Genomic DNA, 23262 nt, shown 5'->3' on the forward strand with positions numbered 1-23262 from the left:
TCTGCTATTTTGAGGTACACATATGCATCCTCCATTTGAGTAAGAAGAGAACACAAATTTGGTATTATATTTTGATTGAATTAATTTATCCAGTAATGTGTATAAGAAGCTACAAAAGCAAATACATCAGTGATAGGATAGATGACTCTGCACTGACTAATTAAACCACTGTGACCTGTAATTCAAATCGGATTTGAACTCAATCTCTACCTTCTCAGTGCTTCTTCAATGCTTCCAGATTTTGGCTAATTAAAAAGTATTCAATAATCGAAACAACACCAACATTTGTTTTCACGAGCAGATCCGATTGAAGACGACAATTTCAATGCGTCGATAAGAGCCGCCATCGAACAATGCTACAATTTCAATGTGTGGTTAAGAACCGCCATCGAACAATGCTGATCTGTGTCAAATTAAAACATCTTAATGTTTAGAAACACAGGTATAACTAGGTAATACATATGCTCAAGAAACTATGTAACCTTGTCGATGCCAAGTTACAATGATTCAGTGGATTATTAGATTGGAGTGATGAAAACAAACCAATTGAATGAAGGATAGATTCCATTGCAAGGTTGAACCAACCACAACAAATTTCTTACTCCTCACTAAACATCAAAGTTTCATTCCAATCCAACCATAAAAGTTGGATACTTCTTTATGTGAATTAACTCAATTATCCAAGTCAAGTATGCCTATCTTAAATTCTCCCTGATGTTCTCAACGAAACAGGACAAATAACACTTATTTTTTTAACTTAAAACTAGAGGCACACTACAAATGGTCCAATTTTATGAAACTGCAAGTATAAGAGTAAAAATTTTGTATAAATTCATATTCATAAGCAGTTACGATAATTTGTTTTTCTAACTCCTAACTCTACAATCCATCGCATAAAGTGTTTCAAGTTTTTAAGATTTGAATATCCTACTTTGTTAGGTAACAAACCAACACTACTGATTTCATAAACATAGCAATAGTGCTGTAAAATGGATTCACCTGTGAAACCAAAATTGAAGTGTAAAAATTTAACAATTAGAGTTTACCTACGAAACCGATTGCTTATTCGGCATCTTTAAGCTCTTCTTCGAGTACTTATTCGTCCGTGCGCGCTCAACGAGCTTCTCAGCCTCCTCTGCTCTCGACGCCGCAACCAACCCATCCACCACTTTCTGCAGCACCGCCGCGTCCGCAAAGCACTTCCGACTCATGCTATCGTAGCAACACCTAAGGGCCAAATCGAAGTCCCCCGCCTCGCAGAGATGCGGAATCAGCGCCTCAAAGGTCCCCTTGTTGGGGGCGCAACCGTTCTTCACCAAATCCAAGTACACTGTTTTGGCCGCCTCCAAATTCCCAATTTTGCAATGCCCTCTTATTACAGCATTGAATGACGAAGTGTCGGGCTTCGGCCCGTCCCTCATCATTTGATCGACGAGCTCCGCCGCCTCCTCGGTTCTCTTTTCCAGAACCAGCCCTCTCAGCTTCGCGTTGAAGCTCTTCACGTCGGGCTCGACGTTCCTCTCCCGCATCAAGTTCCAAACTTTCTCGGCGTCCGGGAACCTGCCGTGCCGAAGAAGCCGTTCAGCAGGGTCAATTGAAGGAGATAGGTCAGGCGGAATTGCCGTGCTGCGTGAGCTCAGCACGTCGAATGCGGGCGGTCGGGTTTTGCCAGGAAGGGCGCGATAGGAGTTTGGAACAGAGTGGGAGATGAGGGTCTCAGCGGGAATTGTCGAAGGCGGCGAGAGGCCGGGTTGAGAGGAGGGAATCGACGAGGGCGTGAGCGATGGCGTTGAAGAGAGGGCGGAGCGGGGGCGGAGAGGAGGGGAAAAGGGCGCGAAGAGGGCGCCGGCGGGAAGGGAATGGAGGCGGCGCCGTAGAGGAGATAGGCGGGCGAAGAAGCCCTCGGGAGAGAGGTCGGAAGGAAGAGGTGGACTCGAGGACGCGGCGACGGAGCGTATGGGGCCGCGCGTGCGAGGCGGACGGCGGAGATAGATTGGCGGTGGCGGCAGCGGGAAGGGGGGACGGCGCGGCGGCGGCGAATAAGCGACGCGCCGCGAGCATTGTCGGATCGCGCTCAGCGGAAGAGCTCTTGATGATGGATGAGCGCCGCGGGGCGGGGCGGGCGGGGCGGGGCGCGCTGCTAGGGTTAGGTTAGGGTTAGGGTGTGAAGGGGAAGGAAGGAGGAGAGAGCGAGAGAGGCGGGGGCGGAAGAGAGCGGAGGCGGGAGGGGAGGATGAGGAAAGAATGGTTTTCGCGTCTCTTTCGAAAAAGAGGTTTGGGCAATTTAATACGAGCTTGAGGTTTAGAGAAAATGGTCGGAGCCAAAATTTCTAGGACAAAATGGGGCGCAGTTGAGTTTTTGCTGTTCATTAGAATTTTTTCTAAAAAAAAAGGGTTCTTAGATCGTGGGCAACTTGCCTATGTGTGTAGGGTGCAATAAACAAACTAAGACTATAGTTTGTATAAAATTATCTGAGGTTATTTATAAAATAGAGTTGGATAAATTATATAGGGATGTTTATGGTTCTACAGTGAGACGTAGAAATATTCATAGCTAACCGACACATCACGATATTCTGAAGTAAATATTACTAAGGAAACAACAGAACTATTTTCTCATCACAACAATTCTCGCAATTCCAAATGAAGTTTAAATTTTAGTCATTTAAAAATAAACCGAAAAGTTCCAGCAATTAAATTAAATTTAATTTGATTTGCGTTTGAAGTACAAATATTGTCATGTTTGGGGTGCTTTTTTAAACCCCCAACTAAAGAGCGGACTTCCAACAGGTATTGCCTTCTATTTTATTAATCTCAAATTAGCCTCTGATCATTCATGGCAATAGCCATGCTATTAAGAAAGGAGTCTTTCTGACACAGTTAATGAGATTTTTTTTTTAGTTTTTTTAATTTAATTGTTTCAGGAAAGAAGATCTTGATGAAGTATTGATTTTAATGTTTTGAGGGAGTAAAAATAAATTAGAATTGATGAAATTATGCAACTGAAGCAAACAAAAAAATAAAAAAATGAAAAATCAGCATGAAAAACATGAATATATTTAACACATTATAAACAGAAAGAAAAGAATAGCTCTGAGAACATAAAATATAGTGCAAAATTTTTGACCGACAATCACTTATGATTCTAGGTTATAGATAATCATTTACGGATTTTCAGACCCCTCCATACATGCAAAAAATGCCAATTTTCTTAAAAAAATTGCTAATAAATAATACTGTTGTGGATCACTTAATGCACCATTTCCCTCTCACATAGGAAGGAGCCCAAAAAAAAAAAAAATTTTTTAGTTTGAGAAAAAGAAAACAGGGAAAGTGACAAAGTGATAGTTAATTAAGCAATCAATATATAAATAAGAGTATAATTAATCTGGCTATTTTTAGTGGGTGACACTAAAAACATTTCTAAACAAGAAAACTTGAGTAACAGTGTGAGAATCACCGCCAACAATATAACTGCTCCGCCAAAAACCGCATCTGCTAAAGGGATGAACACTTGTTACTGATTGTTCAACCACTACATCCATGACCAGTTACAAAGAGCAAAGATCATCAGTCAAATGAGAAACTCCGGACTTCAAGCTTTTAATTTTATAGGGCATTAGTAAGGTCGCACTCCACGGGCTTATTTGGTATTAAAATCGCTAAGATTCTGATCGAAAAAAATAACTAAGAGCGAATTCTTCAACCAGACCACAAAATATATTTTAATCAAGTTATTGTCATATACACAATGTGTCTTTTTTTTGCCGCACATAATCTAACTGTAATCCTAAATAAATGTCGTCACAAAAATTTACAAATTTTCTAACTATCAAATATTTTGTAATAAGTAATTATAACCAAAAGCATAATAAAAAATAGAATCAGACTCTTATATTTTCTCAAACACTCTATAAAATTGGCTATGTAGCTAAAAGCATAAGTAGAAGCAAAAAAACAGCTAATAGAGACGCGAAACGGTTTCCTGGTATATAATTTGACCGGTCTAGTAGACCCGGTCCAGCTAATAGTCTGTATCGACCCAAACAGAATCGTACGGCCTCTCACAGTCCTTTCGCCGCCACCATGAGATTGATTCCTCGTCCCCCATGTCCTGTAAAAAACGTTGGAGTTAGAGAGAGAGAGTAGAGAGTAGTGAATCGAGAGTTACTTGTTGGGGAAAGCAGAAGTTTCTACAGCGAACAACAACCAATGCCGCGGCGGCCGCGGGGCGCTGCTGCATCGCAGGCCGCCGAGGCGGAGGCGGAGGCGGAGGCGGAGTTAGAGGCGGAGCTGCAGGGCGACTTCGTCGACTCCGTGCTCGACATGGAGGGTGGCATCGGCGGGGAGACGCCGATGGAGAAGTGGGAGATGAGGTTCAAGTCGAAGAATCTGGAGGCCGAGAGGAGGAGGAGGGGGAAGCTCAACACCAACATCTTGGCCCTCCGTGCTATCGTGCCCAAAATCACCAAGGTTCAATTTTTTTTTTCTCTTTATTTCCCCTTTTTTCCAATTTTTTTTTTTAGTTATCTTTTTTTTTAATTATTATTAATGTAGTAAGGACCACCCCGCTTAATTATTATTAGGCTATTAATTTTGGAAATTATTTGTGTAACTTTGTTGTTTTTTTCTTTAATAAAAAAATATTTAATCGGAGTTGTTATAGATAGTTTAATTAAGGACTATATCAGACTTATTAATGGTTTTTTTATCTGTTAGTTGTGGATTATTGGTGGAACTTGTAGTCTTATTGTTTGCTAAAAAATGATTAAAAATGTTAAATTTAACAGCATTTTTATTAAATTTATTAAAATTTTTATGTAACTGATTTGAAATTGCTAAAATAAAAAAAAAAGTTGGGATGGGATGGTCTCTATATATTTTACAATTTTACAATAAACAATCTGGTAAAAGGAAAAAAAAAAAAAAAAAAAAAAAACTCTTCTTTGCTGTTGTTAAGGAATTGTTTTTGGTGATTTTAGATGAGCAAGGAATCGACCCTCACCGACGCGATCGATTACATTACGCTGCTGCAGAAGCAAGTGCTTGATCTACAAACAGAGCTCTTAGAAACAGATGGAGATCTTATTCATAAAAATGAAGCAAATGAAGATGAGGAGGGAGAGAAGCAGAGGAGTCCAAGTTCTGAAACAGTTGCTCCCTCTGTGACAGTGCAATGTCAGGTAATTTAGTTTTTTTATTTTTCAAGAAAATTAAAATGATAGATAAATTAAATATTTTGAGTTTCCAAAGTAGAAGTTTAAAAGTAAATTATTATGAAAAGCAATTGATATATTGGTTTTTTCTTTAAGAAGAGATTTTAATAGAAACATCCAATAAAAGGAGAAAAGAATAGGAGGTGATAGAGATTAAGCTAAAAAAATTTGTTAAACTTAAAATACTAGTCACCTATCCTAGTCCTTTAAAAAAAAAAAAAAAAAAACACTTGGCGAGGATGGTCTCTAATGTGAGACCGTCACATTTGTCATTCATGTGGCTTTGAAATTCGTGTCATTCACGTGATTAATAGCAGATAGGATAGTCTTGAAATTGAGGACTGTTCCCATCAAATTTGTGTTGTTCTGTGTTTTGCTGTACATTTAGTATAATAGTGAAAGTATACAATGAAATGCATGGGGAGGTGGTTTGGATGTGGAGGATAAACATTTCAATGCTCAAAAAGAGGAAGAAGAAAAAAAAAGACAAAATAATTTTTTTGGTGTTGTAGCATTTTGTCTCCTAACCACTTTAGAAATGCTTGATACTCTTTGCCAACAGGGGCAGGTTGAGCTAATACCTATGGGCCCAAACAAGTACCAGCTGAAGATAATGTGCAAGAACAGGATGGGGCAGTTCACCAAAGTTCTAGAAGCTCTGAGCTGCTTCAATGCAGAGGTTGCTGAAATAAGCTCTGTGGCCTTCTTCGGCTTCTCGAAGAGCGTGTTCTCCGTTGAGGTGAGTCCACACAAACTAAAATATCCTTCTACTAGTGAAGTAAGTGATTAATTGTTTATGTTTTTCTTTTTTTTTTCTCTTTGTATAGGTGAAGGAAGGAGAAGAGGGTGAAATCATAGAATTAAGAAATCTTTTGTTAGCACTTGTTGGAGCCTCGGAAAATTGAGCTGCTTCAGAATTGATCTTTATGACTTTGATTTGAAGCCACTAAATGTTACATGCTTTTGTAGTTTATAACAAATGTCAGCAATATAAACATATAGAACAACTTGTGGTTCCTAGCAATTGAATCTTATGCAGAATTACAAAATAATATATGATTAGTTGAAAAGCTTATTGAGTATGGATATTAAGCTAAATTTTTTGTTCTACTTGTGGGCTAGTATTAAAAATTTTTAATACTAGCCTTTTCTATCTTTTCTAGTAACTTAAATCATTTACAGTGGCATTTTTGTTTAGCTCTTTCACACATTGGTTTCTGATTGTGATACTTTCAACAAAAAACCTAAGTAATAAAATGGAGGTTAATTAGATTTTTACCATATTTAATGTAGTAAAATAATGCAGCTTTTACTATTTGTAACTTTTATTATTTATCTACATGGTCTTGGTAAATGGTAAATGGTAATTTTTTGGGTTTCTTCCAAGGAAGCCTTATAGGCCATGTGCTTATAGGCCTCGGCAAATTAGCTCTACTGGGTGAATTCATGAAATAAACTGCTAAGGAATGCGAGGAAATATAAGACGAAAAGCATGAACAACTACTACAAGCATATAAATTCTTCGAAAATGAGAAGAAACTTGGCGGACGACGCTAACTTGCTAAGATTATTTACTTTTTTTTATAAAAGAGAATTGTATTATTATCCAATTGATGCTGAACCAATCTTTTCCCAACATATAGGCTAATCACTCCACTAAAATGCCAAGTGTTGTGCCTTGGGCATTGTACTTTTCCTTTGTTTAGAAGGATCAATAAAAAAAGAAGAATCTTTCAGGCTGAATCAAATGTACATTGTCATGGCCTTGTCTCCAACTTGGTATAGTTTTGGTTCATTTTAGTATAAAAGCAAATCAGTAACTTTGTATGATAATTCAATTGCCGACATACGGATATCTAACAAGTGACAGCAGACATCAGTAAGCAGCAAGAAGAATCTATGGGCTACAAGATCGAGACTTTATCGCTCGTGTGCAGAGATCGTAATTAACAAAACAGCAAATGCAGAGAGATTCCGAGTCACTCCGAGGTTCAGTGAGGTGGCATTGATCTGTCTATCAGATTTTTGAATGACCATGTCACCGATTCTAAGTACATTTGAAGCAATTTTCCAATTTAATTATGTGAAAGACAACTCATTCTCATAGTATCTGCTATTCTGCAGGTCAAAAGGACCAAAACTTAGTCATGCAATTCAGATTAGATACTCACATATCAGGAAGCTTCCATTTCATAAATTTATAAATAATGCCAACCAAAGGTAGATTGCTTTCGATCTGCGGTACAAATTTTGGCTTTATCATAAGTCGAAACAGTATTATATACGGTAATGAATCGTCAAAGGCCTTTTTGTTTCTCGTCTCAGGGACATCAATTAGACGCTCACTTGAGAGTTGGTAACACATAATGTGCACATTAAGATCTTATTTTATCTTGGGATAATATAAGGACAATGTAAAATGATCTGAAACACCCTAATTGAACTCCGGCATATTTGTCTAAAAGTTATGAAATGGCCATTAAACACAAATTGAAACCAAATTAGCTTTTGGTACTAATTGTAAAATTTGCCTTGGCAAACTTACTAAAAAGATCTAATCATTCAATTTTTGTTGATCCTACATTAGAAAAGTATGCCTTTATGCTCCGATATAGCAAAATACCGTCGAATTAAGAAAAGGAAAGTTAACTAGAGAAGAAGCAATTAGTCCATCAAAATATATAGACAATAAGGCCGCACGGGGGTAGCTGTCACAAATGAAGAAGCAGAGAGAGGACATCCTCGCGCACGAAGAAGCTCCTGTCTCATAAAATTTGTTATAGTGCCAACTAAGCGAAAAATATTTATATGCCAACAAAGTGATGAGCGAAGATGTCGAGTTTGGTGATCATCTATTGAACTCAATTAAGTCCAATGTTTTACTCAAAATAAAAAAGTCCAAAGTTTCTGATCTGAAGAGCGTTAAGGGAATACTCCTATCACCTCTTAGACCCGTTACAATTTTACACGAGTATATTGTTTCTACCGAAACAACACTTTTGTAAAAATTCCGAATAGTTAGAATAGTAATAATGAACATTATTGCGAGTGAACCGATTTTAAGGGCTTCGTCTTTAGACTAAGTTTCTTCTGAGAATTCGCAATCAACTGTTAAAATAGTTTGAGCAGAGCATCATTTAAATTTGATTAATTTGCTGTAAAATGTGATCCTGCTGTACCCCTCAATGTACACTGCAATGCACCATTTTCCAAGAGGCTTCTATAAATCAATTTCAGATTCTAGTGTAGGACACAAGTCCTGCTACTCACCCCAATGAGAAAACCCAGTTGTTAATTAATCCTTGTCATTATGTAAAGAAACAGGTGTCACTCCTTAATAAAACCATCCACCCCAGTAATCACCTCCCTTAATCAATAAAAAAAACTTTGTTTTGTGTAACATAAATTAATAATAAATCAGTGTGACTTTCCCACTACCTGAAATTAAGATCCAACATTGAAAGCCCCCCCCACCCAACACTCCTTGTATCTAACTTAGTAAACTAATCCAATCCTTTCACACCAAACTTAACAAACAAAGTCATTAACAAACCTCTATGTATAAGCCCTTATATAAGGCCACAAATCTCCACTCTTTTGTACTACAAATTCTCTCTTCATCTTTCTTTGGGTTCCAAGTTTGAGACACTGCAGTAAACCATCGATGGCTCGCGTGATTCTGTTCTGTGTATTAGCTGCTGATATTGTTACGACTCTCGCAACGGCTCGATCATTTCCGACTGTCGATAGGACCACTGCAATTCAGATTGATAGGCCAATGGTTGCTGATCCCCCTTCTTCTTCCTCTTCTTCTTATGCTGTAACTTCTAGTGCTTCTTTCGAGTCGAGACCTGCGGAGGGGCCTGCAAGCTTTCATCCACATGTGAAGCACCGGCCGTTCGACCGATCTCTCGCCGGAGGGAAGATCATACTTGGAGGGCTTGCGGCCGCCATTTTTGCCGCTGTTTTCTGCTACATTCGCATCACTAGGCGGAAAAGCGGAGAGCCAAAGTCTTGAAACTGTTCAATTTTTTTTTCTATCTCTTTTGCTTCTTCTTTGGCCACCCTTGTAAGATTACATATATTGTTACAGACAAATTATATCCTTTTGATATTGTGTCATACAGAAAGAATTAAATGACATGATTGCAAATGTTACAGAAGTTTCAAACTATTGATCAGGGCATTGATCAGAGGATTATGCAATTAAAATTAAGAGTTCAAATCAAAAAAGGAAAGAAATAAATATGGTTATTCGAGATAATCTGAGGAAAAATGCAATCTTGAATAATGTTAGTAATCAATGCATTTCTTTAAAAGTAAAGTATAACCAATAAATTTTATGGGCCTTTTGATAATTTAGTCATATTATCACTTCACAAACAAAAGGATAATTTAGTCTCTATTAGTAATCTCACTCCATACATGAGGAACTATTTTTTTTTTAACTTTGCTTTTGAAAAGCTAATGAGATACTAATTAAGCTATATTCTAAAGATATCTTTCTCCCAAATTTCTCTTTTTGGAAAGAAATGATTGAACTCCTTTTTGTGGTGAAGATTTAGTTGTACTATTCATGCACAAAAAAGTTACTTGAGCACTAATCTGAGCACTAATCTCGCGCAAGTCGAAATCTTTATACGAAACCAAATTACTCCATTAGTTACAATTTCAAGCGTGCAAAATTCTCGACTTCATGTCGGATCAAAAGAAGAAGCAGCAGCAGAAGAAGGAAAAAAACAAATTGCACTTCATATTAGACTAGTTTTCTGCAATTTTCAAAGTGATCAGGAGATATGGCTAGTATTACAGCTGGCAGGAACTTCGAACTTCCTACATCTTCAACATCAAGTTTGATAAATTAAATACGATAATTATGATGCTGGTTTATGTTAATGCTTTAATTGCTCACTATCTATGTACAGAGATGTAATGCTACAGTACAGAAACATATAAACAATCAATCCATCAGTAACTTCTTTTTTTTTCCCTTTTTTTTCGGAAGAATCCATCATTAACTTTTAACTTACTACCGACTGTTCTTAGAGCAAGTGGCAAAGAACTTAATGGTTGGTACCCGAGACCCAAGTTCGAATCCTAGTTGATTCACATTTTCAGCTAAGTTTATTTCTAAGTGAAACAAACGAAGCGGGTAGCGTGCTACCTGTCTCTCAAAAAAAACTTTTAACTTACTACAGAGACAGAGATGGTACTCAAAGTATGATTATAGCAGTTCGGGAGGCAAAACATTTCTATATAATAACCTTTTCATACAATATTGGTGGTTGGTACTCTTGATTGTCTCTAATGAGTCAAAACACACACACACACACACACACACCATGTTCTTGTGGGACTTAATTATGAATCGAAGGCGATTAGCGAGTATAACAATATGGAAACATCGAAACATAGAGAACCTTACAGAGTACACATTGCAGGGGGAAACAACTTGTGCCATAACTAAACTATATTTTTTTATCTTTGAACGTGCGCGTACTTTTAATACTAATGATGCAGGTGTTCTATGGATAAGTAGCATTATGTCTCCTGATCTCTAACATTTCCTGAAAATATGCAAATGAAAATGGTACATATATATTATTTTTCATTCACTTCCAATAATACACTGATACAACTTAAGTTTTAACTATAATTAAAGTATGGACACATTTAATTAACCAAGGTAAAGCTTACAATTTTACACATTAGAGAGGCTAAATTACAGAAAATCCCCTTGTAATAACCCGCTTTTTTACTTTCGCCCCCTGACATTTAAAAACCTACACTTTGCCCTCTTGTAAAATGAAAAATCTGCATTTCATCCCCTACCGTTAAGGTTCTGTTATAAAATATTTTTTTATGCCGAAAATACCCCTCCGCCCTCTTTCTTATTGCTTCGCCTCCCTCCGGCTCGCCGCCTCGCCGTCCTCCACTGCCTCGCCTTCACCTACATCCCTTTCGCCCTCCTCCGCCGCATCGCCTTCGTCCTTGTTGCCCTTGCCTACCTCTCCATCAACACCCACCTCGATTTTCTCCCTACTATCGTCGAAATCGAGAGACGGCGAGGATGCAGGAGGAGAAGAGGAGTAGGTGGAGAAGAAAATGGATAGATATTGCGGCCAATTGAGGTGGGAATCGTGGTCGATCGAAGGGACGGCTGAGGAAGATGAGGAAGAAGACGAAAATGGCGAGGGGCGAAATGGTCATTTTACATAACGTAATCCCCCTATAAATATTTTTTATTTTAAAAAAGATAAAGTGTAGATTTTAAATGTCAGAAGAAAAAAGTAAAAAAACGGATTATTACAGAGATTTTTTTGTAATTTAGCCTATTATATATTAAGCTACATTTATGCCTTTCCTATTTAAGGTAAGGAAGATCCAATTGAAACCCAGCTCTAAAACAAGCTAAATGGATATGGATTTGGTTTTATTGCTTGTTATTCGATGAACTCGAAAACATTCCCTAACACATAAAAAAATAAAGTAAAAGAAAATTAAAAGGACCTAATAAAACACCAATGAGTGAGTAGTATTTACTGAGCTATCATTGGAATGGACCACGCAGAAATTCTCTTTCCCATCTGAAGTAAGATCTAGCTGTCCATTCTTTAATTTATAGTGCTACAGGTGTCATTTCTATAACTGCAGTCCTATCACAAATGAGAATACTATTCAAGCAACCTATTTTAGTCATATCATCTTAAATTAAAATTTTCTTATAATCTTTGCTGTTTCACAAATAAAACTAGAAATGCAAACGACAAACGAGACGGATTCGGAGGCGGAGAAGGACTGACTTTTATCTTTTTTTTTTTTTTTTGTCTACAGTACTTATCGATTTATTCTGAATAGATCAGAATAAAAGAGAATTAGGACGGATTAAAGGAAAAAAACAAGGGTCCCCTATTTTTTGCTGCTTTTTTTTTTTTTTTAGGTAGAAGCGGATTCAGGACGAGTGATGTTATTTTTTATTTTCGCTCTCTAGCTAGTTATTCGGAATGCATCGGGACAGAAGCTAGCTCCACCAAACTTAGAGATTTATTAACTTAATATATTGTCATAAAAAATTCTATAAATTGTTTGTTTGGCAAACAAAAAATATTTAAAAAATTATATATAGTATATTTTTAAAAAATAGGAGGTGCATGCAACACCAGCTGCCAATGGGCCTGTAATGAAAGGAATCTTCACTGAAATCTACCACCACCTAACTACATAAAAAGTGCCCCACTGTCTTTTACCAAAAATAAAAACAAAACCAAAAATAAAATAAAATAAAATAAAATAAAATAAAAAAGCAGTAATTCATATCATGCAACACAACTCCCCCTCAACTCCACCCTTGTATAAAGGGCTTACTGCAACAACAAGAGAGCTCCAAAAATCTCTAACCCCAACAATCACCATCAATGGCTCCTCCCCTCCCTCCTCATTTCTTCTCTCTTTTACTTCTTGCTAATCTCCTCGTCATCGTCGCTGTAGCTCGGCCTCTTTCGACGGTCGAAAGAGCCAATGCAGGTGAGCCCACTATGGCTTATGCACCATCTTCAAGCTTGAATCCAATTGAACTACATATGACAACTTTTGCGGGCGCACCGGAGATCAGCCTGCCTCATCATCGACAGCATCGAGCCTTCGACAAATCGTTCGCGGGAGGGGAAGTGATCCTCGGTGGGCTCGCCACTGCGATCCTCGCCGCCGTCTTCTGCTACATTAGAGTCACTAGGGAAAGAGTGGAAGATGAGAAATCTTGAAGTGGTTGTATTAACATGTTTTGCTTAAACAAGTTTTACAAATGCTACTTTAAGTGAAAATCAATGTATAAAGAGGCCATCTTGGATATTGAAATGGATAGGATATGTTGTGTAAAATATTCTTCTATGTTTTTCCCCATTTTCCTTAGTTTTGTTTAAATTTAAATAGGTTCTGCCACTCTTGCAAAAAATGGCTACAGCTATTGTTTATTGCTTACTTAATTCATCATTGTTTTTTTTTTTTTTTTTTCCTTTCGTACATATGTCATTACTTTTCTTCTTTTGGTTTCTCTTCTTCTCATAAAATGTAGAGATCATAAACATGTGGAGTAGGTGTTGAATCATTACTTCACCCTTTGCTTAAAATTAACCCTTCACAATACTTCAATCATTTGATGCTTAATTATCAAAATAAATTAATGGCAAAAGGAAAGAGCCATATACATTGTACAAAAAAAGAAAAAGAAAAAAGAAAAAAGAAAAGTAGGGGTGGGGCCAAACTTTCTCCATGAGCTTGTGGTTTTCAATTAGTTGTCATTAGTGTTTAGTATCTTGTAGATGTTAGGTCAGGTCTCTAGCCAAAGAAAGGTTTATTGAATACATGTGGACTTAATTTGTTCAATTAAGATCTTATAATTAATGCAATCACACCCCATTTATCTTTGCTAACATAGATATTTTCCAAACTCGAATTAAGCTCTAGATTTGGTTTCCATTATTTTTTATGATTTACCGAAGCTAACGCAACAATACTGCTTAGACCTATTAATAATAAGAAATACTTAAACTAGAGTGTGTCAAACTTCTCACCAGTAGCTGGTCAGCCATGTTTTAAAAGCGATCCTCTACCCCTTCTTCTTTTCTTAATTTATTTCTTTTCCACCCCAGCCTCTACGCTCTTCTTATGCTTGTTACTTTTTTTTTTGCCTGTATTTTTGTCTGTTTCTCGGAAGCCCAAGCTGCTTCCAACATGTATGCCCAGTTCATTTAACTTAATGAATGAATCAGCTAGCTCGCTACCTATTTCTCAAAAAAAAAAAAAAGAAATCTTAAACTGAGTTACTAGTACTATTATTCTGCGAATTACCCTTTCCCTTTTTGAGTATGACTAATTAGGTGTAAGCCACACTAACGAAATAAAGTAAGTTATCAGCAGCTGAGATATTGAGTCTTCAGCTGATAATTTGCTAGTGCGTCATTCAACCGAGTTGCATTCTCTCTATTTCTAAAAAAGGTTAGTGGTTATATATTTTCAACGCTTTCTCAACATCTTCCAACACGAAACTACTACTTTTTTCGGTGTGACATATGCAAGGATATATATATATATATCCTTCATGGAAAAAGAAACAATAGATCTTATCTTGCTTTACATGCATGGGAGATATTAAAAATCATGGTCATGTCACCTTCAAAGGATTAAAAGAAGGTAGGCCTAACATGTGCAGATATAGCTGATCATCATATATCCAATAATATTGCTTTAATTGGTAGTAATTCATGCATGATTATGAGTGGTCATCGGTCCATGTTTTAATTGCTGGACCCATGAAACTAATGACTAGCTAGTTCGACCAATGTGTGCGCTATGTATCGACGTGTGCCCAACCATGACCACACTTGTTTCAGGCTCAATTTTGAGTCGTGAAATTAAGCAAATGTTTGGTTGGAGCGCTCTCACTTTTTCTTTTGTGGCCCCAGCGCACGTGCGCGTGCATGTGTGTGAGCTACTACATGAATGCACCTCATAAGGCCAGGATCCTTGTAAGGTGATATGGTCCACCTTCAAAACATAATATTGGCTCATCCAGAGTGTAGTAAGTTGCACTTAATGAGAGAAAGAGAGAGAGAACCTCATATATATCAGGTGCTTAAATGCATGTTGAGCTGGTGATAGCAAAAACTCATCTCTCAATCATTGATGCTTGATTCATTGCTGATCCAATAAATCTTTTGAATATATGATGGAACGATCATGATTGATTTGATTTAATGTGATATTTATGATTCTATGACGCACGTGGAATCTTGCTGTTTGAGAATAAGTGCTCGATCGATCGCGTTGTCTTTAAAACAATTTTTCTATTCCAATGAGTGGCAATCGTGCACTATTTAACAAACAAAATTTACTATGGCAAGAAGTTAAAATAAACTTTTAGATTACTAGTTTTCCATAGCACATATATGCAGGTCCGCCAGAATTAATTCTCTCGGCATCGTTGACGGATAACATTCATGCACAACCATGATCTCAAAGCCTATCGACTTACACCGCGTTTTAGAATCAGTAAGCTCTTGCATTATTTGCTTGATTTGGTTTAGTGGATTTAAGAAATGTTTAAGTAAATCCTTCATTTATTGTAAAAAGAAAAATTTTGTAATCAACAATAGAGTCGGTTACTTACGATTTACGAACTAGCATGGTTCTTTGCAGAGTTCCAATGGACTCGGCACCGCAAACAAGCCACTTGCCGACTTTCTCCTACTCCGAGGAGTCGGCGAGCTTTCGACCTCGGCGCCGTCTTCGTTCATTCGTAAGCACCAAGAAAACAGATTGCGGCGGATGCATTGAGGAAATTATTGGCAGTGCCTGGTTTACCACGTCAGCCATAGACTGTACAGCATTTACTGTCAATCTCTATATACGTTTTAAACTTTCGCCCTTCATTAAATTTCATCATATCTTTTTTTTTTTATAACAATTATTTACTATATATATATAATTTGAGGATAAGTTATAATTTTAAATTTAATTGTATAGTCAAATTTTAATTTTTAATTTTTTATAGTTAAACTTAGAACTAAAAAGTTTTATCTAATTCCTCTTATTTTTTTTGCAGTCCACGGATGACGTGGTGAACTTCGTCCACGCAACAATTTTTCCCGGAGAAGTAAAGCGGTGCAAGAGAGAGAGAAGCAGAGAACGCTATAGAACGCCGTATAAAGGGCGTAGGGGATTGAACGAAACCGTAACCTTAAACCCTAGGGCAGAGGAGATCGAGATCGAGAGAGAGAGAGAGAGAGAGAGAGCAATGGCGACGGAGAGCTCGGCCATGGCGGTGATCAGGGCCTCGCGCCCCTTCTTTCGCAACTCCCACGACAAGGTCGCCTTCGCCGTCCACGCCTCCTTCCTCGCCGCCGGCTACTCCCTCGCCGCCGCCGGGAAGAGCGCCTTCACCGATCACCTCCCCTCCGGTTGGTATCAATTCCCTCCCCGATCCCATCTCTCTTTGAAACCCTCGGGTTCCGATCTAATTCCTCTTTGTTTGATTTGTTGTTTGTGTTGCATTGCAGGGGAGGAGGAGGTGGGAATCGATGGGTGGAACGAGCTTGAAGATCGCTACGCTTTTGTTTACTTTAAGAATGAGAAGGGGGTAAAAAAGCGAGTTCTGGTCAAGTGCTTGGCGATTGGAGATAAGCTCGCTGTAGATGTGCTGAACCTTGAAGGGGAGCAAAAGGAACCTCTTCATCTCCAAATCAAGTATGGATTCGTTTGTAAAAATTGAAACCTTTTCCTTTTTTTTGGGCAATTTGTGTGGTTATTGTTGATTCTGTGTTACTGTTCGTGGTTGCAGTGTGAAGGATTACTTGTCTGACGATGGTGTTGATCAACCGAGAAATTATGGGGATATGTACAAGGATCTTAAGGGCCTTGTTGAGAGCTTGAAGTCTAGTGTTTTGGATAAATTGGAGGATGGATATGAACGAAAATTGAATGCCAAAGTCGAGACCTCTTCATCTTCTCGCAGGTCTCTTCAACTTGAAATTTGGATCTCTGAGTTTAATATACTAGTTTTAATCATTAAATTCTTGTGCCATTTAACTTATTAGAAAAATTACTTTGAAAACTGATTTGAGAAATGCATAGAAGCCTCTTAGAGATATGTGTTAACGGTGTTAATTGCTTGGTGATTTAAGATTTGTGATGTGGTTGTTATGCAACAAGGTTTGTCTGTTTAAATGTTTTGTATGTACCAGCGATATCTGCTATGTGACATTGATATATTATTCGACAGGTAGACTGGTTTCTTTGTGCAACACCATTCTCCTTTCAACTGACAAATCATGTATAAACTATATAACCAATTGAGTGTAGTTCAGTATAATTGTGGGTTTGTAAAGGTTTATTAGTTACTTGGTGCTCTATCACAGATCATGCATTGGAGATTTGTGGAAGTACAATAAAAGCATAACAGTGTAGCATAATGCTTTGGCAGTATTGGGGTAGTTGGGTGTTGGAAGGAGCAACTTTGAAAGATTTAGGTTATAAATTTAGCACAGGAGAGAGATTAATTGATAATTAGGGAAGTTGAATAAGGGCCAAGTTTCTGTAGGTAATTAGTGGGCTTCGAGACAAGATGTTAGTAGGTGTAGAGGCATTTGAACTTGTGTCAAAGTGAATTTGGAAGAATATGTGATAATTCATGACATGAATGAACAATATCACAGGTTGATATGCTTTTAAGAAACATTTCACTTTCTCACGATACAACTTGATGCATGTGTATTGAGTAGGTCTCTGGTTGGTTGCCCCCCCTCCCTACTATACTGTGGTTGCATTCGTGTATGCTCGTATATCATGATTAATTGCTATTTTTTATGGCACAACACGACAATTTTGTGGCTTATTCTCTGTTTTCCAGTTATGAAGGGCCTGATATAGACTTAAACACTCCTGAATCGGTTGTGGGAGTTCCAGCTGAGGATCAGCGTCAACCACCAAAGTAGGTGCTTTGAGTCCTTTTCTGCTTTTTATTTGCAGTTGCATGGTATTCTAGTTCTATCCTTTATTTATTTTCTTTATATGATTGTAATAATAAACTTCCAAATCTGGATCAACCACAAATTTAAGGGCAAGTAAAGATAAAAAGGGAATGTATTTACTTGCAATAACAGTTGTTACTTGCAACAACAGTTGTTACTTGCAATAGCAGTTGCTAGACGGACTTCTCACTAAGTCATCATGAGTATTCGACTCACAGCCTAGGTCTACCGCTAAATCTATGGCACTAGAGGTAGTAAAAGGCTGTGCTCGAGGGGTTCAAATGTAAATACAACTGGCAAGGGTAGTGCTCAGTTTGGTCATCCTCTTAGTGTATGCATGTGTTTGTGAACAAGATGAAGAGAACTGATACGAAAAGAATTCATCAATTTGCTTGCTAACAACTTTTTACATGGACACATCTGATAAGAAAGATATCTAGGAGGGAAAGAAAAGGCCGGGAATGAGAGAAAAGACAAATAAGAATGTCTGATGTAGATTAGATTGACCTTGAGCAGGACCGTTAGCTGAGTTGGCAATTAAATGAGTTCTTAGTAATTTATTGTGTCGTTGATTATATATGGGTAATAATGTGATGTCTGCCGTAAGGGTTTCGGAATTACAAAAGAGAAATAAAAATGAATGTTGACACTTTTAGCTTGGTATTGCGTCTTAATTCTCAACCAGTCTGAATACACTTTATTTCCCTCTAGCTTTAATGTTGTTAATATTTTTAATGTGATTTCACTTTGTTTCAGCTAACATATAATAGAATTGAAACATTTTTTTAATTCATATTTGGTCATATTTTATCTTTGTATGTAGTATTGTATATCCTCCAGTTCCCCCATTTGACTACAATGACGCGATCCCTGGGGCTGGTGCTGGGTTTTATCCTAACAGGTTTGTTTTCGAGCCTCACCATATTTATGTCGTATAATTTACTATCCAATCTATGATCTCATATGATCATATTCATTCATTTCAGGGGTCCCGGAATCGGTGGAGACATGCTCGTAGGTAATTAACTTATTCTTCAGTTATACAATATCGGATTACTTCAATTAATTCTTAGAAATTTGCTTAATGCTCTTATCATTGCACAGGGCCAAATAATCCAATCTTTTTCCCTCCTGGTGGACGCCCTGATACTCTAGGTGGATTGCCGTGAGTAACATCTATTTATTTTTCTGTATCATCAAAATCTGCTTATCTTGTCCAAATCTACAGAATCATTTTGTATTAAAGGTACTAATACATGTAAATCTGATACAGTGGTGTACCTCCTGGTGCTCGGTTCGATCCCATTGGTCCTCCTGATGTTCCAGGCTTTGAGCCTGGTCGCTTTGTCAGGTACACTTCAATAGATATTTAAGCAACTAATAGATGAACCAAGTTTTGTGGCCACAAAGTATTCATTATCTGATGTTCGCCTATAAGATTAAAAAAACCATAGCATGCTTATTGTAGACATTGTTTATTTTCGCCTGTCTGGTTATCTTATAAATTGCTTCTTATTTTAATATGTTGGTGCGGTAAATTTCTGTTTCTGATAAGCCTCTGCTGTAAATTCTATGCAGGCGTCAGCGGAGGCCCGGCGGCGGTACTCATCCAGATCTTGAATTCTTCCAACAAGGCCCTGACTTCATATAGAGTGTTGCCTCAGTTGCGCGGCAATTTTGCGTTTTCACCATGGTTTTGATGCATGCATATGTTTGCCGCATATATAGCTGACAGACATATACCTGACAGACAGTGCAATAAGTTTCCTTTCTGTTGCATCTAAATATATGACAAAAAAGATGTTCTATGGTGTTATACTCCTGTGAATGTGGTGCACTGTGTCCTTTCATTACCATGTTCTGCTTTTAGTAGCATCATGAACTCTTCTGAGTTCCTTGAGCCAATTAGGGTGATCTCTCTTCTTAGATCCACTTTTGCTTGTGGGACGTCATCATCATTAATGAATTTTTAGAGCCTTAAAAGACAGTTTTATTTTAGTGCTTCTGATGTGTTTTATATGGAGAGAACCTGTTGGTGAGATATATTTGATATATTGCTTCTTTCCTATTGTAGTATTTGCGAAGTACTTTTTCTAACAACACTGCACTGTAAATCAGGCTGGAACATAAAAGTAAAATAAAATTAGCAAGCCAAAAGGCTGGAACATAAAAAAAAAAAAAAAAAAAAAAAAAAAAAAAAAAAAAAAAAAAAAAAAAAAAAAACATAAATTCCTGAAACTTTGACTCCATAGGTTAAAACATATAATCAAATTAACGTGGGATGGATCTGCTTAGTTAGATTTGACCTTGGCGTACAAGCACAATTCCTACAATGATTCGGTTTCCACTTTTATTTGTTTTAATTATAATGAATGTACATGAGTCGTATTTGAATAGGTAAATGCATGTGTGGTGCTTAATAATTATCGGCTACGTAAATATATCGTTTACAATGTCTACATAGATAATATATGCACCGAATAATCTGCTGCAAATCCTATTCAAGCACAAAATTTGATCTTTCGAGAAGTAGTTATACCGATCTGTCCCTAACGTAAATGGCAAAGGACTTAGTGATCGGTATCCGAGATTCATTGTTTTTGTTGTTTTTTGTTTTGTTACTTATGGATTTAATGCAACAAAAAAAAAAAAAGTTTTCCTTAACTTCAGTTAAAAAGATAAACAGATGGAGCCATGGAACACAACATCCAACAAATATATATAATCCATTAATTTAAAACAATCTCTAGTAGTACGTACATTAATAATAATATGGACATTCCAAAAAACAGCATTAATTTCTATTACTAGTACCTGTCACGAATAGAACAATCCAAAAACAGCTCATGTAATCTCACATCCACCAAACACTATTAGATACACAGATGGCAAGCTTGAAAGGGGCCAAGAAGCTATACATCAATACAAACATTCAACTCAAAACTTGATTTTCTTACTCACACACTAATGACGCATTATTTGGATCCGCTTCTGTTTCTGCTTTTAAAAAGCGTTTACGCCTCCGATAGACGATTTCACAGAGAGGACAATCTGAATCTTCTACTCCAGTTTTAAATACAGAAACCCCAAACCAGTACTTCCGACTTCCGACTTTACTGCATTATTTGAAGCACTTATCATATCAGAAAAATTATCACAGCCTACAGCACAACCAAACAGACCCTCTACAAACAACATCACACTATTTTCCATATTATACGCAACGAGAAAGTTACTGCCATGAATGGAAGATGATGGATGGGTGGAGAGGAAAGTTTCTAATAGACAATCAATTCCACATTCCCATTTACGACACTCCAGTTATAGATGCAGCCAAAAGAAAGAAGAGACAAAAAGGGAAGAGGGGAATAATGCAGAACTTCTCCTTGCAGAATATTCCTCTTCTTATTATCTCTGCTCCTGGAACCCTCCTCCCTTTCTGCCGAGAAGCCCTGCAGTATCAAACAATACCATATATATGCAGTGAGCAGTGTATTATATGTAGATGGGAACAGCTTGTGAGGAAAGATGAGGACAGAATCCATCATTAAAGCAAAGAAAAGGACATTCTAACTATCAGAACTGCAGAAAATGGTGGTCTTAATCAATTAAAGAAAGAGTTTCACACTGAAAGGCATAGTATAAATGTGAACAGAAAAAGATGAATTTTTGAGACAATATTAAGTGAACAAACAAATCCAAGAAAAAATTTAATCACAAATAAAGGCTTGAAGATAAAAACCTTCTGGTTCAAAATAATATTGCTGCATCAGAGGAATTGTCAAAAATTTTAGTTTAGAGGACTAGTAAATCAAATCAAATAATAGGTAAGAGTAAAATTGTCAAAGTAAACAAGTCGGTGGGGTGACTTAAGGAAATGAACAGTTGATGAAATTTTCAACACATGCAGAGACTTTTTGTTTTTGGTTTTTGTTTTGAGTACAACACATCCATAGAGTTGAAAAATGTGATTGCAAAGAACAAAAAGGAAGGCCCTTTATTTATTTATTTATTTATTTTTTAAGAACAAGCAAACATGGAAGAGAGAATAGCAGTGTGATAACTCGGAGTATGCATAACAAGTGTGTTTGGATCAATAAATACTATACTATGAGAGCTGAATACGAAACAGTTGCCCTGATTTCGACTAAAAATATCTTAGTTTCTACTACTTCATAAAAGCATGCATGTCATTAAAATTAGTTAACAGCAACTAAGCATAATTCAAACATAACTCACTCACAATAATTAGCATAGTTTACAAGTATAAAAAATTCAATTATAGCAATAATAAGGAGAGAATACATATGCCTGCAAGTAAGTAAAGATAGATGATAACCATCATGTCAAAGGAAATTAAAAAAAAAAAATCCTTTTTTTTGAAGGAAAAAAAAGGACCAATCTATCAATTTCAAATTAGAAAAAAAGAGAGGAAAAAAAAACTTTCACCACCGGTGGGGCAATTAAGCAAACACTTAAACACCCACTTCAAACTAGAAACTGAAACAACAAAAATTAACGCAATAAACTCAACGAAGACCATAAACCACTAATCAAAATTGGGTCTTTTTAAGTTTGCTCACCATCGGGGCGACAGTCGGGGGGGTCGTCGAAGAGGGAGCGGGAGAGGCGCTTGTGGGCGAGGCCGATGTCGAAGAGGATGACACCGGAGGTGGGGTCGGAGACGAGGATCCCCTTAACGGGTAGCCACACGAAGAGCTCCTCCTGCGCGAGCCCCTCCACGCCGCGGAGCGCCCCGAAGCTGAGGTTGCCGCGTATGGAGCGGTTGAAGAAGGCGACGGCGTCGTCGTAGTACTTGGCGTAGCAGGGCCGGTTCAGCTCCACCGTGAGCACGCCCGACGAGCGGTTCAGGGAGAAGGTCTCGACCCCTCTGGGCAGGAGCCCCCCCGGGAGCCCGTGCTCGCGGAGGAGCTCGTGCACGCTGCTATTGCCGCCGCCCATGGCGGCGGCGGACGTGGCGGCGACGAGGAGGAGGACGAGGAGGAGGAAGAGCGGTGGGAGAGGTGAGAGGGAGGGGAAAGGCGAGAGCTTTAGCTTTCCCATGGAGCGGAGATCGAGAGAGAGAGAGATACGGAGAGGTTTTTAGGGTTTTAGAAGGGTTTGGAGAAGGAGAGAGAGAGAGAGAGAATATGTGAGTGGGGAAAGGGAATGGAAATGGAAAGTGGGTGTTGAATTATAACGAAGAACCACACTAATGGAGTGGGAATTGTTAAGAGTGAAATGACTAAACTACCCCTTTCTTCAAATTAGGTAATTAAGAAAATGTTTATAATAATAATCTTTCAATAAAGGCTAGATAAAACAAAAGTGTCTCAAATTTGATATCTAACAAATTAATAATAGTAAATAAGTGCACTAAAATTATTATTATTATTATTTTCTTATCTTAAATTCAGATCGAAAAATATTTTCCAATACTTAGCATTTAAATATATATATATAATTAAAAGCTTTACGAATACTCATTAAATGCAATTAATTTTGTAAGCACAAAATAGTTC

General features: G+C 37.5%; 6 protein-coding genes across 6 annotated transcripts; 4 read left to right on the forward strand and 2 right to left on the reverse strand.

Annotated features, from left to right (window-relative positions):
- Positions 1–57: 57 nt before the first annotated feature.
- On the reverse strand, positions 58–1560 carry LOC109705466 (pentatricopeptide repeat-containing protein At3g13160, mitochondrial-like). Its single transcript, XM_020226196.1, has 2 exons — positions 1047–1560; positions 58–403 (listed from the first exon to the last, which is right to left on the reverse strand). The coding sequence occupies exon 1, from the start codon at positions 1527–1529 to the stop codon at positions 1047–1049; it is 483 nt and encodes a 160-aa protein (XP_020081785.1). The 5' UTR covers positions 1530–1560; the 3' UTR covers positions 58–403.
- Positions 1561–4145: 2585 nt separating this feature from the next.
- Positions 4146–6230, forward strand: LOC109705482 (transcription factor UDT1-like). The gene is made up of 4 exons (XM_020226215.1): positions 4146–4473; positions 4983–5183; positions 5779–5955; positions 6044–6230. The coding sequence occupies exons 1-4, from the start codon at positions 4213–4215 to the stop codon at positions 6119–6121; spliced, it is 717 nt and encodes a 238-aa protein (XP_020081804.1). The 5' UTR covers positions 4146–4212; the 3' UTR covers positions 6122–6230.
- A 2625-nt stretch (positions 6231–8855) lies between these two features.
- LOC109705483 lies at positions 8856–9303 on the forward strand. The gene has a single exon (XM_020226216.1). The coding sequence runs from the start codon at positions 8881–8883 to the stop codon at positions 9232–9234; it is 354 nt and encodes a 117-aa protein (XP_020081805.1). The 5' UTR covers positions 8856–8880; the 3' UTR covers positions 9235–9303.
- Positions 9304–12552: 3249 nt separating this feature from the next.
- LOC109705478 lies at positions 12553–13147 on the forward strand. The gene has a single exon (XM_020226210.1). The coding sequence runs from the start codon at positions 12632–12634 to the stop codon at positions 12974–12976; it is 345 nt and encodes a 114-aa protein (XP_020081799.1). The 5' UTR covers positions 12553–12631; the 3' UTR covers positions 12977–13147.
- A 2782-nt stretch (positions 13148–15929) lies between these two features.
- On the forward strand, positions 15930–19738 carry LOC109705481 (probable proteasome inhibitor). The gene is made up of 9 exons (XM_020226214.1): positions 15930–16171; positions 16271–16457; positions 16552–16725; positions 17620–17700; positions 18564–18641; positions 18727–18758; positions 18845–18905; positions 19014–19091; positions 19319–19738. Exons 1-9 carry the CDS (start codon positions 16009–16011, stop codon positions 19389–19391), a joined length of 927 nt encoding a protein of 308 aa, XP_020081803.1. The 5' UTR covers positions 15930–16008; the 3' UTR covers positions 19392–19738.
- Positions 19739–20447: 709 nt separating this feature from the next.
- LOC109705479 lies at positions 20448–22921 on the reverse strand. The gene is made up of 2 exons (XM_020226211.1): positions 22324–22921; positions 20448–21192 (listed from the first exon to the last, which is right to left on the reverse strand). The coding sequence occupies exons 1-2, from the start codon at positions 22802–22804 to the stop codon at positions 21149–21151; spliced, it is 525 nt and encodes a 174-aa protein (XP_020081800.1). The 5' UTR covers positions 22805–22921; the 3' UTR covers positions 20448–21148.
- Between the last annotated feature and the right edge of the window lie 341 nt (positions 22922–23262).

Source organism: Ananas comosus, unplaced genomic scaffold (assembly GCF_001540865.1).
Source record: "Ananas comosus cultivar F153 unplaced genomic scaffold, ASM154086v1, whole genome shotgun sequence".
Classification (NCBI taxonomy): Eukaryota; Viridiplantae; Streptophyta; class Magnoliopsida; order Poales; family Bromeliaceae; genus Ananas; species Ananas comosus.